The sequence below is a fragment of the Euphorbia lathyris genome, chromosome 5 (assembly GCF_963576675.1).
Source record: "Euphorbia lathyris chromosome 5, ddEupLath1.1, whole genome shotgun sequence".
NCBI lineage: Eukaryota > Viridiplantae > Streptophyta > Magnoliopsida > Malpighiales > Euphorbiaceae > Euphorbia > Euphorbia lathyris.
In genome coordinates this window covers 95,755,695-95,773,024 of record NC_088914.1, presented here as the reverse complement: position 1 = coordinate 95,773,024, position 17,330 = coordinate 95,755,695, and the positions used below count along the sequence as shown (strand labels likewise).

At 34.6% G+C, this 17,330-nt stretch overlaps 1 protein-coding gene across 1 annotated transcript; it reads right to left on the bottom strand.

The window, feature by feature from the left end:
• Positions 1–6,146: 6,146 nt before the first annotated feature.
• Positions 6,147–12,582, bottom strand: LOC136230787 (extradiol ring-cleavage dioxygenase). Its single transcript, XM_066019970.1, has 3 exons — positions 12,253–12,582; positions 10,406–10,779; positions 6,147–6,991 (listed from the first exon to the last, which is right to left on the bottom strand). The coding sequence occupies exons 1-3, from the start codon at positions 12,487–12,489 to the stop codon at positions 6,799–6,801; spliced, it is 804 nt and encodes a 267-aa protein (XP_065876042.1). The 5' UTR covers positions 12,490–12,582; the 3' UTR covers positions 6,147–6,798.
• Between the last annotated feature and the right edge of the window lie 4,748 nt (positions 12,583–17,330).

Sequence of the window (17,330 nt, the reverse complement as noted above, 5' to 3'; positions counted from 1 at the left end):
ACTTATGAACCTCGATTATAATATTCATAAACAGACCCATAAACAAGTTCGGTTCCATTAAGGTATTTGGAAAGTAGGAAATACGGTTTCAATTGTAGAGGAGGTTGCAGTCTAATTATCCCTTCAATTTTAAAAACAACGACGGCCTCTTGAAGTTGCAGCTAGATTGTAAATGAGCGGAATCACTTATAAATATTCGGTGTTCAGCTTGATAAAATTTTGATTGTATTCGGTCCGATTTATAAATGAGTCGAACTTAAGTATAGCGAAACTCAACTCGGTTATAAATAAATTAATGAACAAACTCAATTATAATGATGATGAACAGACTTGTGAACAAGTTTGGTATAATTGTTTTTTAAGACTTGTGAACAAGCTTGGTATAATTGTTTTTTTAAATAAGGTTTAATCCTTTTGCAGCCCCCTTAACTTGTCCAAATTGGTCATTTTACCCTTCCAACTCATCGAATGTCATATTTACCTCCTTAACTCCATAAATATGGTATTTCTCACCCACTTAACTTGTCCAAATTTGTCATTTTACCCATTCTCAACTCATCGAATATCCTATTTACCACCTTAACTCCATAAAAGTGGTATTTCTCACCACTTATGATCATATTTACCCTCTTAACTCCATAAAAATAGTATTTCTTATCCCTTTATAGTAGTCAAAAAAGTTGAAAAGAGAAAGAGCGAATAAAAAAATACAAATAACAAGAACATTAATATAAACAAGTTAAATACATTATATGTAGGGATAATGTACCAAAATAGGCCTATCATTTTTGGGGAAGTATCAATTTAGGTTCCACTTACAAAATAGCATAAATATAGGTTTAACGTTTAAAAAAAGTTGTTAATTTAGGCTTCGATAACGGATTGTAAGGGGGTGAAAAATACCACTTTTATGGAGTTAAGGAGGGTAAATAGAACATTCTATGAGTTGGGAGGATAAATGAACAAGTTGAGAGGGTGAGAAATACCACTTTTATGGAGTTAAGGGGGTAAATAGAACATTCGATGAGTTGAGGGGGTAAAATGGCCAATTTGGACAAGTTAAGGGGGCTAGGGAAGCATTGGACCTTTAAATAATAATAGTTTTGTGTGAAACTTTATTTGGGTAAATTACATGCGTGATGTACAACTTTTATATCATTTCACACTTTAGTATACAACCTTCACTTTTGCACTCTAAAATACACAACTTTATAACTGACCTCACATTATCATGTATAACGTGGAAAAATGATAGGTCAACAAAAGTCAACTCGTCACGTGAGCATTTTTATCCTACACATTTGAAAATGTGGAATTCACTCCTTATACGGTTACTAAAGTACCCTTAATTGGATTTCCCTCCTAAAACAAAGTGCACTCTCTCTTCTCTATCTAATCTAGACCTGTTCATGGACTGGGTCGGGCTGGGTTTGGGCCGGGCCTAATCGGGCTTGTCACATAATTACTTTGTCCAAGCCCAATTTAGTCTGCACTATATTTACATCGGGCTCGGTCAAGCTAAAATAACTAATTCCCAAGCCCAACCCGGCCCGGCCCAACTAATATTTGTATTTTTTTCAAATTAAAATTAAACTAAAAAATTATACTATTATAAATATAAATAATAAAATAAACTTTAGAGGATTATTCCAATAAAAATCAATTAACGCAATCCTAAATTAAAAAAAAATACTCATTTGATAGTAATAAATAAAACAGTAACAAAAATATTTACATGTTCGCCAATTCTAAAAAATATATGGTATGAAAATTTTTATGTTGAAGAAATTTAAAATTTTTATTTTTGGAATATAAAGTTTGGGCCGGCCTGGGCTGGGCCTGAGTTTTGAGACAAATCCCAAACCCAACCTACTCTATATTCGGGCCTAAACGGCCTTGGACCGGGCCGGGCCTATTACGAAACATATACGTCCAAGCCCTGTCTTTGAAGAGCGGGCTTGGACGGGCTAGGCGGGCCAATGGGCTTTTGAACATGTCTAATCTAATCTCAAACCATTTTACATCTATCCTCTCCCTCTCTCTACTCCATTTTTCTTCTTTTTTCATATCCATGGTTGCTCTTCAATAATTTTTTTTAATAAACTTTAATCTACAGAATCAAAGTCGATTTAGTAAAAAACAGTGCGGACAAAGTCAACTCACTAACGACACGACAATGATCATAGTAGACAGGTCTGGTGCTTCTGGTGACATATTCTTCAACACATCGAGAACAAGTACAACCGATTTTGATTCTCCTTTATCGGTTGTGCTTGTTCTCGATGTCGTTGAAGAAGATGTCACCAGAAACTCCAGATCTATCTACTGTAATCACTGTTGTGTTGTTGGTGAGTTGGCTCTGTCCGCATCGCCACTGTTATTTACTAAATCTATTTTGCTTCTGTAGATTGGGGTTTGTTATTTTATTTTTTTTGTTGCAGAGCAACAATGGATATGAATAAAGGGGGAGAAGAAAGAATAAAAATTGAGAGAATAGATTATGGCCACTGAACTTTAACCAACGCTTCAAAATTATCCACAACGACCTCAAAATGAAAATGTTCAAAAATTAAAGTTATTTAGAACGACATTTACCATGAAACTACATTTTTTTATGTTCCAAAATCACCATTTCTAGAGCTTTCTCTTTCTAAAAACTCATTTTCTCCCTCCTAACCAAACAATACTTAAATGGTCTCAAAACAAAAATTTTGAAAAATTAAAATTGCTTAGAATATTATCAATTTTTGGAATTTTTTATTTTGAGGTCTCTACATGTTACTTTGAGGCATTACTTACAGATTAATGCCTATTACGTTAGAAAGTATAAAGTTGAGCCAATTTTGTCTTACGTTTTAAAGTTTAGTGGTCATACCGTAAAAATGAGTAAAGTTCAGTAGCCTTGAGTGTAATTTACCCTATGTATGAGCTGTAATATGTTCATAGGGAGTAAATTGAGAAATGAAAACTCCATAACTGAGTAAACTCAAATTAATAGTCATACCGTGAAAACGAGTAAACTCGAGTATTAACAAGTATAGAGGGTGTAATATGAACTATATATTACAATTATAAACATTATCATATAACAGATTATGAGCCCTTGTCCAAATTCTATATTTTATATGGAGAATTATACAATCCGGGGTTAACGCACCGTTGATCACTGAACTTTTTTGGTCGCAAAACGGCCAGTCAACTTTTAATTTATCTCGATGAAATTATTCAACTTTGAATTTTATCTCAATAAAATCACTCCGACAACTTAAAGACCACAAAGACACCGAAAAAATGACGTGACTGCCAAATCAGTAGTAATCAACTATCGCCGGTAATCGAAATGACACATGGCTACCACCTAGATGATTGAAACAGCACGTGTTAGCTATGTGCAACCACGTGTCGTTTCAGTCAGTTAGATGATAGCCAGGTTTCGTTTCAGTCAGCGGTGAAAATTGACTACTACTGATGTGGCAATTACGTTACTTTTCTGGTGTGTTTTTTTATCTTGAAGACACCAGAGTGACTTTATTGAGACAAAATACAAATTAAAGTTGAGTAACCATTTTCAGACAACTATAACCATGTTATATTATATAGTAGGGTTGTAAATGAGCCCGAACGGCTCGATAAAAGCTACACTGTGTTCGGCTCGATTTATAGACAAGTTCAACTTGACGGTGAAATTTTGCTCCAAAGCTTACGAACATATTTGATTATAGGTTCTTTTGTGAACAAGCTTGTGAACAAGCTTGGTTCAATGTTTTTTTAATAATAGTATTTGTACAAAGGGAAAATGTAAAGCTACGTAATTTTGTGTAAAAATTTAATTTTATAGGTTTCAAAACTATGTGATAAAGAAATTTCAAATGCACACAATTAATGAGATGTTCGCGAGTAAAGTTTATGAATAGAATTAACGAGCTGCTCACGAGCAAAACTCGTGGACAAATAAACGAGCTGCTTGCGAGCAGCTCACAAACAGGATGATAAGCTCGAACATGAGTCGAGAATGAACATGTCAAATCTCAGCTCTGCCCGACTTGATTACAGCCCTAGATAAAGTTGTAAAATGAGTTTAGCCACTCATGGACAAGTTGAGCTGAATCACTAAGGATGGCAATGGGTACTGTACCCGCAGGTACCCGACACTATCTGATCCAAATGGGACTATTCGTACCCAGTATAAAAGGGTATGGGACGAGTATGAGATCAAAACTATTACCCGTTAGGGTAATGGGACATGTATGAGAATATCCCTACGGTATCTGGTACCCGTTACCCGTCATAAATTTTTTTATATATTAATAAATATCATTGTTTGTTAGATGTAAGACGTGAAATTTGAACCTCAACCTTTTGTTTTTCAACCATTGAATGATATCACTAAGCTAATTTATTCTTATTAATTAATGTTCAAATTGTTCAAATTTTAGATAGATGATTTATTAAATTTATACTTTGTTCAAAATCGATTTAGTAAAAAACAGTGCGGACAGAGTCAACTCACCAACGACACGACAATGATCACAGTAGACAGATATGGGGGGTTCTGGTGACATCTTCTTCTACGATATCGAGAACAAGTACCACTGATTTTGATTCTCCTTTATCGGTTGTACTTGTTCTCCATGTCGTTGAAGAAGATGTCACCGGAAACTCCAGATCTATCTACTGTAATCACTGCCGTGTTGTTGGTGAGTTGACTCTCTCCGCATCGCCACTGTTATTTACTAAATCCATTTTGCTTCTCTAAATTGGAGTTCATTAATTTTTTTGTTCTCCTCTACAATTTCATATCTAATCTCAAACCATTTTACATCTATCCTCTCTCTACTCCATTTTTCTTCTTTCTTCGTATCCATGGCTGCTCTACAACAAAAAAAAGTTAATAAACCCTAATCTACAGAATCAAAATCGATTTAGTAAAAAACAGTGCGGACAGAGTCAACTCACCAACGACACGACAATGATCACAGTAGACAGATATGGGGGTTCTGGTGACATCTTCTACGATATCGAGAACAAGTACCACCGATTTTGATTCTCCTTTATCGGTTGTACTTGTTCTCAATATTGTTGAAGAAGATGTCACCGGAAACTCCAGATCTATCTACTATAATAACTGCCGTGTTGTTGGTGAGTTGGCTCTGTCCGCATCACCACTGTTATTTACTAAATCCATTTTGATTCTCTAGTTTGGGGTTTATTAATTTTTTTGTTCTCCTCTACAATTTCATATCTAATCTCAAACCATTTTACATCTATCCTCTCTCTACTCCATTTTTCTTTTTTTTTCGTATCCATGGTTGCTCTGCAACAAAAAATTAATAAACTCTAATCTACAGAATCAAAATCGATTTAGTAAAAAACAGTTCGGACAGAATCAACTCACCTACCACACGACAATGATCATAGTCGACAGGTCTGGTGCTTCTGGTGACATACTCTTCAACACATCGAGAACAAGTACAACCGATTTTGATTCTCCTTGATCGGTTGTACTTGTTCTCAATATGGTTGAAGAAGATGTCACCGGAAACTCCAGATCTATCTACCGTAATCATTGTCGTGTTGTTGGTGAGTTGGCTCTGTCCGCATGGCCACTGTTTTTTACTAAATCCATTTTGATTCTGTAGATTGGGGTTTATTAATTTGTTTTCTTGCAGAGAAACAATGGATATGAAGAAAGGGGAAGAAGAAAGAATGAAAATGAAGAAGAGAAGAGGGAAACTCAATTAACGGTACTTTAGTAATTACATAAATAGTGGATCCCACTTTTTCAAATGGGTATGATGAAAAACACTGACGTGGCGAGTTGATTTCTTTGACAAATTATTAATTCTTGATTTTTTTTTTTATTTTGAGGTTATTTTGAGGCGTCAGTTAAAGTTTAGTGATCATAATGTTACAAAATGCAAAATTGAGTGACTTTTATGTTATGTTTTAAAATTTAGTAGTGGTACAGTGAAAATGAGTAAAGTGCAGTGGCCATGTGTGTAATTTACTCTGTATATGAGATTGCACTAATGTTCATATAGGTACAATGAGAAATGAAAACTCCGTTACAGTAAACTCAAGTTTAATGGTCATACCGTGAAAACGAGTAACTCAAGTATTATTTCAATGTGTTGACAAGCATAATGGGTGTAATATGAACTATATATTAACAATTATAAACATATTATCATATAAGCATACATATACATACTTTTTGTATATCAGATTATGAGCCCTTGTCCAAATTCTATATTTTATATGGAGAATTATACAATTAATGTGATGCCTGAGGTTAATGCACAGTTCGTCACTGAACTTTTTATCTCAAAAAGGTCAGTCAACTTCAATTTATCTCAATGAAATCATTCAACTTTGAAATTTATCTCAATAAAGTCACTACGACGACTTCAAGACCAAAAAGACACCGGAAAAATGACGTAACTGCCAAATCAGTAGTAGTCAACTATCACCGGTAATCGAAATGACACGTGGCTGCCACCTAGATGACTAAAATGACACATGTCAGCTATTTGGCAGCCACGTGTCATTCCAGTCAGTTAGATGGTAGTCAGGTTTCATTTCGGTTAGCGCTAAAAGTTGTCTACCACTGATGTGGCAGCTACGTCACTTTTCTGGTGTGTTTTTGCTCTTAAAGTCGCGGAGTGAATTAATTGCACAAAATTCAAAGTTAAAAATGATTTTATCGATACAAATTGAAGTTAGAGTGACTATTTTGAGACAACCATGAAAATTCAGTGACCAACGGTGCGTTTAACCCTGTGATACTATAACACAAGTTCATTTGTCAGCTGTGAACTGATAAGAGGAATAAGAAAGACTACCATTGCTCCAGCTTTGGTGAATTTGTTTGGCTTTGGCATTTTCACCTGCAGCGCCCATGGCTACATGCAATGGGTAAAAGTGATCAGGCCATGGATGTGCCATTTTCCCATGCGGTGCCTTCTCGTAAAACTGATTTACATCATCGTACCTGCGTAATAGGGTTGTTAATTTCTGACATGTTAATACAATTTACAAGATATAACTCGCTTAACACGACTTGAATATAAAATCATGTCTAACATATAGATCATATAACACAAATATGATACAATAACCCGTCACCCATGATTTGAACATCCGCCCCGGCCCGCCCTTATAGAAGGAGTGACTCTTACCAAGAATCACGACTAGATTCAAAACGGAGAGTAGACAACCCTTGCATTGTCACAGAATATAAGGATTTATGCTCCATTATGACAGGTCAATGAACGTAACTTGCCATGTCAGCGTTTTTCATCCTACCTATTTAAAAAAGTTCAATTCACTCCTTATGCAATTACCAAAGTACTCTTAATTGTATTTCCTTCCTAATACGGTTAAAGTACACTCTCTCTCCTCCATTTTTCTTCTTCCCCTTCTTCATATCCATGGTTGCTCTACATCCAAAAAAAATTAATAAACTCTAATCTAGAATCAAAATCGGTTTAGTAAAAAAAATGGCGAGGCGGACAGATCAACTCACCTACGACACGAGGTGATAACAGCAGACAGATCTGGAGGTTCTAGTGACATCTTGTTCAACGAAATCGTGAACAAGTACAACCCATTTTGCTTCACGATTTAGTAAAGGAGAATCAAAATCGGTTGTACGTGTTCTTGATATTGTTGAAGAAGATCTCACCAGAACCACCAGATCTGTCTACTGTAATCACTGCCGTGTCGTTGGTGAGTTGACTTTGCCCGCATCGCCACTGTTTTTTCCTAAATCGATATTGATATTGATTATGTAGATTATGGTTTATTAATTTTTTGTTGCAGAGCAACCATAGGTATGAAGAAAGGGGAAGAAGAAAGAAAACAAAATGGAGACGAGCATAGACGGACAGATCAACTGACCAACGACACGGCAGTGATTACAGTAGACAGATTTGGAGGTTCTAGTGACATCTTATTCAACGAAACGGAGAACAAGTACAACCCGTTTTGATTCTCGATTAGTAAAGGAGAATCAAAATCGGTTGTACTTGTTCTTAATATCGTTGAAGAAGATCTCACCAGAACCACCAGATCTGTCTACTGTAATCACTGCCGTGTCGTTGGTGAGTTGACTCTGTCCGCATCGCCACTGTTTTTTCCTAAATCGATATTGATTCCCAAAATTATGGCTTATTTTTTTTTTTTTTTTTGTTGCAGAGCAACCATAGATATGAAGAAAGGGGAGGAAGAAAGGAAAAAAAGAATGCAGAGGAGCATAGACGGACAAATCAACTCACCAACGACATGACAGTGATTACAGTATAAAGATCTGGAGATTCTAGTGACATCTTGTTCAATGAAATCGAGAACAAGTACAACCCATTTTGATTCTCGATTTAGCAAAGGAGAATCAAAATCGGTTGTACTTGTTCTTGATATCGTTGAAGAAAATCTCACCAGAAGCACCAGATCTGTATACTGTAATCACTGCCGTGTCGCTGGTGAGTTGACTTTGCCCGCATCGCCACTGTTTTTTCCTAAATCGATATTGATATTGATATTGATTATGTAGATTATGGTTTATTAATTTTTTGTTGCAGAGCAACCATATATATGAAGAAAGGGGAAGAAGAAAATGGTAGAGGAGAGGGGAGAGAGAGTGTACTTTAATGGTTTTAGAAAGGAAACTAATTAAGTGGTACTTTAGTAATTACATACCACTTCATAAGGAAATGATTGTCAATTATCACAATTTTATTGGTAAGCTCTAATGAACCGGGATCTTAATAGAATTAGGCGTGAGTTGATTCCATGGTTGCTCCATGAAACCATAAATAAGTTCAAGGCCTTATATATCTGTTGCACCTGTTCTTGACCCAAAATTTCAACTGCCCCTAAACTTTCAAAAGTTTAAGCTGGCCTCATATTATTGTCCAATTATATTCAATAACCCCTATTTTTCAATAGAATTTGTCGGGTCAAAAAATGGGAGACATGCTCCGCTATGTGTCAAAAAGAAAATGTCAAATAGACAAATAATTAGAAACTTTTGAAAGTTTCCAGGACAGAATAATGGATTACTGAATGCAATTAGACAAAAAGGGTTGAAATTTTGCGACAATTACTGGTGATATGGGCAACAAAAGCCTAAGTTTAAATTGTAATACAACTATAACTTGTTAGTAAAGACATTAATTGACAAGAAAACATGCTTACGGTATAATAGACACTTAATAAAAACCTATGTTACACAGAAACCGTCACAGAAAATGTTATTTGTAAAACAAAAACTTCATAAAATAAAATAGTCTAACCATTTTTAGACTATTTCATGAAGATTATGTTTTAGAAATAACATTTTCTGTGGCCGTTTCAGTGTAACATAATGAAGCACCGACTCAGGTGCGGACACGACAAACGACACTTTTAGAAAATATGAGATAAGGGTGCGGCGGGACACAGGCAAATTTTATATAATTAATTATATAGATATATTAGATATAAAATATATAAAAAAACTTGCTAAATCACAAATAAGTCATTCTCTAATAGCAAGGATGAAATCGCAAGGATTTTGGTGCGGATGAAATCAGACAAGACAACGACAAGAAAGAGGATGAATAAAGAAGATGAAATCGCAGGAGAATGGCAGGAGATGAAATCACGGGAGAATCATAAATCGCAAAACAAATCGAAGAAGGAAGAGAAAGAAGCCCTAAGCGTTTATAATCACAATACACAGGTGAGAATTAGATGTAGTTTAGGTTTTTTTTGTCAAATTTTGTAATTGAACCATAGGTTTTAAAAGATTTGAAAAAAAAACCCTAAACTTTTACATATTTTCACCATTAGTCGAGGCCCCGCCGAGTCCCTACCGTGTCACTGCCGAGTCCCATCCGTGTCACTGCGAAGTCCCATCCGAGTCCCATGTCACCGCCGTGTCCCCGCCGAGTCTGGCGAGTCCGACACGGCCACAGCGACCCCAGGGAAGAGTCCATGCTTCATAGAAAAATGGAAATAGACATAGACACAGACATGAAACGCAGAAATGCTACTAACTAGAAGCAGGGGTGGATACAAAGGGGGACAGGCCCCTCCGGCAGCCGAAACCACCTTGACCAGGGGTAGTTCCGGCCCTCTGTCTCCACAAAATTTGATACTACGGGGGTGCTAAATTAGTAATTTGATTAAACTTTGATTGGGTATTTGCTAAATTGGTGATATGACCAAGAACTTTGATTGTGTATTTGATAAATTGGTGATTTGACCTAGAACTTTGATTGAGTATTAGGTAAAATCGGCCCCCAACGGACCAATCCTGTATTCGCCACTAACTAGAGGTGCCCATGCAACACAGATAAAAGCATAAAACTGTGGAAATGAAAGCATTTTGTGACAGAATTTTCAATATTTCAACAAAAATTACCTTCCTTGAAGAAGAGCATCTCTAAGCCACGTATCAAACTCAACAGCCCAGGAAGGAGTGGAACCGGCATGATGAGATTGAAGAGCTCTCAAGTTATGAGTAGTAGCACCTGAACCAATTATGAGGACGCCTTCTTCCTTGAGAGGAGCTAATGCCCTGCCCATGTTATAATGATATGAACCATCCTTTTCTGACTGAATAGAGAGCTGACACACAGGGATATCAGCATCTGGATACATGAACATCATTGGAACCCAAGCACCGTGATCAAGTCCCCGTTTTGAATCCTCTTGAACACGCTTAAACCCGGATTCTATTAGCAATTCCTTCACTCTCTTGGCTAATTCAGGAGCTCCTGGAGGTGTATACTTGAGCTGTCAAATATTAAACAATGATGAAGTCCAAGGAAGATGAATTAGAGGTTCCATGTTAACAATTTTTTGAGGAGAAAAAAAAGAGGAGTTTGTATCAGAGTCAATTGATCAAACACATTCGCTGCATTATGTATGTTCATGATTATGCAGATGTAATGGAGGGTAAAGTGTGATTGAATTGGAGAACAGAGTGAAAATTCCTTCACCCTCTTGGCTAATTCAGGAGCTCCTGGAGGTGTATATTTCAATATTTGAGCTAGCAAATATTAAACAATGTGAAGTCCAACAAAGAAGAATTAAAAGTTGTATTTGCCTCAAAACTTCAATTTTCCTTTTGAACTTCCAATGGTTCCAAATAACCTTCTATTCTTGTCTAATTGCATTTAATAACCTTCTAGTTCTCAATAGAATTTGTTGGATGCAGAAAATAGAAAACATGTCTACTACATGTCAAAATACTGGTTAGGTAACAAAAAAAATCAAATAAACAAATAATTAGGAATTTTTGAAAGTTTACCCGGCAATTGAAGTTTTAGGGTTATTGAAAGCTCTGTTAGACAAGAATAGGGGTTATTGAATGATATTGGACAAGAATAAAAGGTTATTGAATGTTATTGGGCAAGAATACGAGGTTATTGAATGTAATTGGACAATAATAGGGGTTATTGAATGCAATTGGACAAGAATAGGGGTTATTGAATACAATTGAACAAGTATAGGAGTTATTGAATGCAGTTGGACAAGAATACGGGTTATTGAATGTAATTGGACAAAAATAAGGGATTTTTTAATGCAATTGAATAATAATAAGGTCGTTTTTTAAAAGTTTTTGCCCAAGTACAATTCAAACAAATGGGGTAAATTAGGCCAATGAACTTCAAAACTTAACATAAAAGCCGCACTTTTTAACACACGTAGCCACTAAGCTTTAGCTAAGCTCTCAAAATGAAAATATTCAAGAATTAAAGTTGTTCGGAACAATATTTACCATGAAAATTGTCAAGAGTTCAGTAACTTTTATGCTAAGTTTTGAAGTGCACTGGTCATACCATTAAAAAAAACAAAGTTCAATGGCCATGGGTGTAATTTACCCCAAACAAATGCATGAAGGCTTAGAGTTCCATCTTTACAATTTTTTTAGGAGGATAAAAAGAGTATTTTGTATCAGAGTCAATTGATCAAACACATCCAGTGCAATACGTATATTCATGATTATGCACATACTAAACAATGGTGAAGTCCAGTGAGTCCATAACAAAAAAAAAAAAACAATGGTGAAGTCCAACAAAGAAGAATCAAAATTTCCATCTCTACAATTTTTTTACCAGAGAAAAACAGGGTTTTATATCCGAGTCAATTAATCAAATCAAACACATTAGCCGCAATACAATACCTATTTTCATAACAACACAAACATAATTGCGATAAACTGCGATTAAATTGAAGAACAGATTGAAATTGAAATCGAAATACCTTGTACATAGGATCGGGGAATCCATAGAAGTCATAGATAGTTTCGTTGCGTGAAACGACGTTAACGGAAGGGTCACGGGTGTCCCAGTGGCCGGAAATCATTAGAATGGCCTTCGGAGTCTCGGTGCAGATATCGTTTCGCCATGATTGAAAGAACTGCCTTGCAGGTATGCTTTCGTCTATTGACATCATCGGCGATCCATGAGATAAGTAATACGTCTCCGTCGTCGCCGACATTTTCAGGGGAGAGGAAGAAGAAAAATAGAGAATGGAGATTGAGATTTTGATTTTTGTTTTTCAACGTGGTATAGAAGCAGATTTTCTTATATGAGAGGCACACCAACTTTCCTTTGACAAATTATTAATAATTTAATATCAAATATTGCTTGGTGAAATGTAGCCTTCATAATTTTAATAATTTTATTTTTGGGTAATTAATTTATTAGTCCCTATATTTTGACAAAACACACTGTTTAGTCCCTGTATTTTCAAAAACACATGGTAAGGTCCCTAACCTTTTTCTCAGTGAACTGTTTAGTCCTTCCGTCTGTTTGTTACATTTTTTACCGTTTATGACTTCGGAAATGACTAAATTACCCTTTACTATTTACCTTCAAACTTCAGAAGAGTAATCCAATTTAGAAGAAGAAGCTATTTGCATGGAGAACAATAAAAAAAACAGACTCAACGCTTACGAATTTGAACGATTAAGAAGAAAATTAAGAACAAGAACACTCAAAGTTGATTTCAGATGCATTAGAGTTTAAAGGAAAGCAAAATAAAGGAAAAGAAGAATACAAATCCAAATTGACTAACAGAATCTTCATGAGAGTCTAACGGCAGGGACTAAACAGTTCACCAAGAAAAACATTAGGGACTAAACAGTTCACCGAGAAAAACGTTAGGGACTTTAGTGTGTGTTTTTGAAAATACAGAGACTAAACAGTGTGTTTTATCAAAATATAGGGACTAATAAATTAATTACCCTTTATTTTTTAAAAGGAAATTGCATTAATTAATGAGCTAGGAAAAAGGGGGAAATTAAGGAAAATTAGGTATGAAAAATATTGTTGGGAATATTTTCCTAATTTGTCGGTCATTAATTGCTTACTAGGGGTAGTGAATAGTGGGGAAATTGATGTAATTAAGGGGCTGTTTGTTTAACATAATGTTTGTTGTTGGAAAAATCCAATGTTACCAGGTTTAGATCAGACCGGTTGGTTCGACTGGTTGAACCGGAAATAGTTGAGAAAGAAGGTTTGAACCTATTCGGTTTTTTTAAATAATCAACAAACCGGAGAGATCTGGAGTTGAACCGGGACAGGCGGTCCAGTTGGGAACCGGTGTGACAATCTGGGAAAAAATTAGAAGAACTTCTATAGTGGAGTGGATTAGACTGGTTGTTTTAGGAGAACTTCTACAGTAGACTGGACTGGTTGTGATAGATCTAACCAATAAAAAAAAGAATTATGCTACCTTATTGGGGATGATTGGTGTAAAAAAAGAAAGTGTATAATTGTCACGTTTTTATTGGTAAGGTCTAATGGACCGGGACCATAGTAGAATTTCGGGCTTCCTACATAAATATCATAATTAACTATAAAATTACAACTAAATCAGATTATTAAACATAATTCTGAATATGTCATTATTTTTTATATATAACAAATAAAGTATACTTTTACACCCTAATTAAAAATTCTAAACTCCAATTCATAAAACCTAACCCTAGACAATATATCCTAGATCCATAATTTATAAACTCCAATTATTAAAATAGATTAAAAGTAAGGATTTTATTAGTTTAACATAATTTAAAATTAGAACTTGACATAACTGTAGATAGTTTTTCATATGTGAATTTATATGTAAATTTCCCCAGAATTTCTCTTATTTTAGGGCATTTTCCTCCGATCATGCCACCTCATAAAAGAAAAAAACATTCTCCACTTACAAAACACTTCCAATAAAAATTATTTCTAATGCTTGGACAATTACACACTATTTTAATGGGTTCTATATTATATAAATACTTTCTCCGTTTTATATTACATATCGTTTTAGAGAATTGTATAGAAATTAAAGAAAATTAGGTTTGAAAAATATTGGGGAAATATTTTCCTAATTTGTCGGTCATTAATTGCTTATTAGAGGGTAGTGAATAGTGGGAAAATTGATGTAATTATATGGGCTGTTTGTTTTAGACCATCTTTAATAGTTGGAGGGTTTTTAACCCTCCAACCATGCCACCTCATAGGAAAAAAACACTCTCCACTTACAAAACACTTCCAATAAAATTCATCTCTAGTGGTTGGTCAATTACACACTATTTTAATGGATCCTACATTATATGAATACTCCATCTGTTTCATATTATATGTTGTTTTAGAGAGTTGCATAGAAATTAAGGATAATAGAGAAAAGAAATTGTTGCCCCTTATTTATTGATTCCACTATTTATTTATTTTATAATAAGTCAATTATTCTAATTAATTTTTATAAACCCTCGTTTTATAGCAGGAAAAAAGATGACTTAACGTGTACTGATCATATAAAATGATATGTATAATGAAACAAAAAAGAGTTTCTGGAAATATATATAATATGAAACGGAGGTAGTATTAAATATTAATTTAAGGGTTAAGATACAAAAATACATCTAACGTTTACAGCCAGAAGCAATTTTACCCATAACGTCTAAAATAATGTAAATTTACCCCTAGCATTGATAGCCAAGAGCAAATTTGGCAAAAATTTTGAAATTTTTGGCCAACTCATACAAAAAAAAACAACATATTTTTTATTTTTAAAAATTCACATCTAATTTTATGTTTGTGATTTATTGTTAATGAGTGATAAAATGATGCACATGTGAAGCGTGGATGATAAAATTCATGACCGAGAGGACAATTTGATATATAATTTCTCAAATTGATCTAACTTGTCAACGTTAGGGTAAAATTGCCCTTAATTGTCAATATTAGGGGTAAAATTGCATCATTTTAGACGTTAGGAGTAAAATTACTCCTAACTGTAAAGGTTACGGGTACTTTTACACCTTATCCCTTAATTTAATTTAATATAATTATTGAATGATAATTTAATTTTAATTTTATTAAATATTTAAATTAATTAATATAAAAAATACACTGAGATTGAATTTATATAGAAACTAATTTATCAAAATTGAATTTATTCATTTGTAAAAAAATCTATAAATCAAAGTTTTTTATGTGAAATTTTAATTAAAAAGAGAGTTATATATTAGGCTTAATACATATTTACACCCTTAAACTAGGGATGGCAACGGGTAAGGTACCCGCGGATAATGTCATTCCCAAACCCTTACCCTTTTATTTTTTAATTACCCGTCCTATTATTCTAACGGGTATACATTTTGCATCCCATACCCTTCCCATTTAATTCGCGGGTACCCTTACCCGTTAAGAATCAATAAATAAAAAAAATATATTACAAATTTAACAAACTATAAATTTAATAAATCATCAATCTAAAAATTGAATAAATTGAACCTTAATTAATAAGAATAAAGTAGCTTAATGGTATCACTTAATTGTTGAAAAATAAATGGTTGGGGTTTAAATTTCATGTCTTACATCTAAAAAACAATGATATTTATTAATATAAATTTTTTTTATGACGGGTAACGGGTACCGGGTGCCCTAGGGGGTATTCCCATACCCGTCCCATTACCCTAACGGGTAATGATTTTGATCCCATACCCGTCCCATACCCTTTTATACAGGGTACGGGTAGTCCCATTAGGGTCGGGTAGTGCCGGGTACCCGCGGGTACACTACCCGTTGCCATCCCTACCTTAAACTTGTTAAGTTTTACTGATTGGCATCCTGAGCTTTTAAAATAACATATCACACATTTATAGTTGGCTGTATAAACATATCACACACCTATAATTGGTTTTAAAAACCTATCACACACCTATAGTTGGTTCATTTGGACCTCCTATACATAAAATCGTTAATTTGTTATCTTTGACGGATGAGGCAACATACAGAATGAACTCACGCGCTTTTCTTTTTTTCCTATAGCACACATGTCACCCCAATTGTCAATGATGACATATCTACGATTTGTGTACAAGAGGTCCGAATGAGCCAATTATAGGTGTGTGATAGTTTTTTAAAGCCAACTCTAAGTGCGTGATAGGTTTTTAAAGCCAACTATAAATGTGTGATAGGTTATTTTAAAAGTTCAGGACGTCAATAGACAAAACATGTCAAGTTTAAGGATGTAAATATACATTAAGCCTATATATTATATAGATTTAGAAAAAAAAACGTTCCATATAAAATGTATTCAGTGCAATGAATTGAAAAATAAAATAAAGGAAGTTAAGTTAATCAAGTCTTGCAATAAATATTATTTTGCAAGTGGTCAATGTCTAACCATGGTCCTACAAACTGACAAAATTGATGCCTTTCCAAAGTGAAGACAATGTCGAACTATGGACACAATCCAAAATTGAAGACTCTTCATGTGTAGCATTCTAGTGGTTAGTGAGTGATTTGTAAGTTTAAAAAATTGCAGAATGGTCCCTTCTAAAAACTACTACAGATGCTCTTACCTACTGTTTTTTGTTACGGTTTGTTATTGGAAAAAACTGATTTTCCAAAAAGCAGGGATTCCCTGCGTTTGTAAAATGTTACTTTTCAGGTGTAAAAGACAAAACAGGTGATCACTAACCAAACACCTAAACTCTTCCTTTTGAAGTGAAAATACAAACATGAGCATGAAACAGAGCAATCAAACACCCCCTGGCTCGTGTAATGGAGAGAGTGTATATATGTAAAGGGAAAAAAATGGGGGAGAGTATCTAGACAATCAGGGGAAGTGGTGAATGGAACATTGTAATGTCTATTACCCTTGGGCTTCGAGTTGGTGTAATAAACATTATAGGGAGGGTGATTAGTCATCTCGGGACTTGTCACTAGGGTTGACCCCTGGATCCTCTCATCTATAGTAGTGGTCCCCCTACTACTATTGATGGGGAATTCTGAATGTATAATTGATGCCTTTATTTAAATAAAATCATCAAT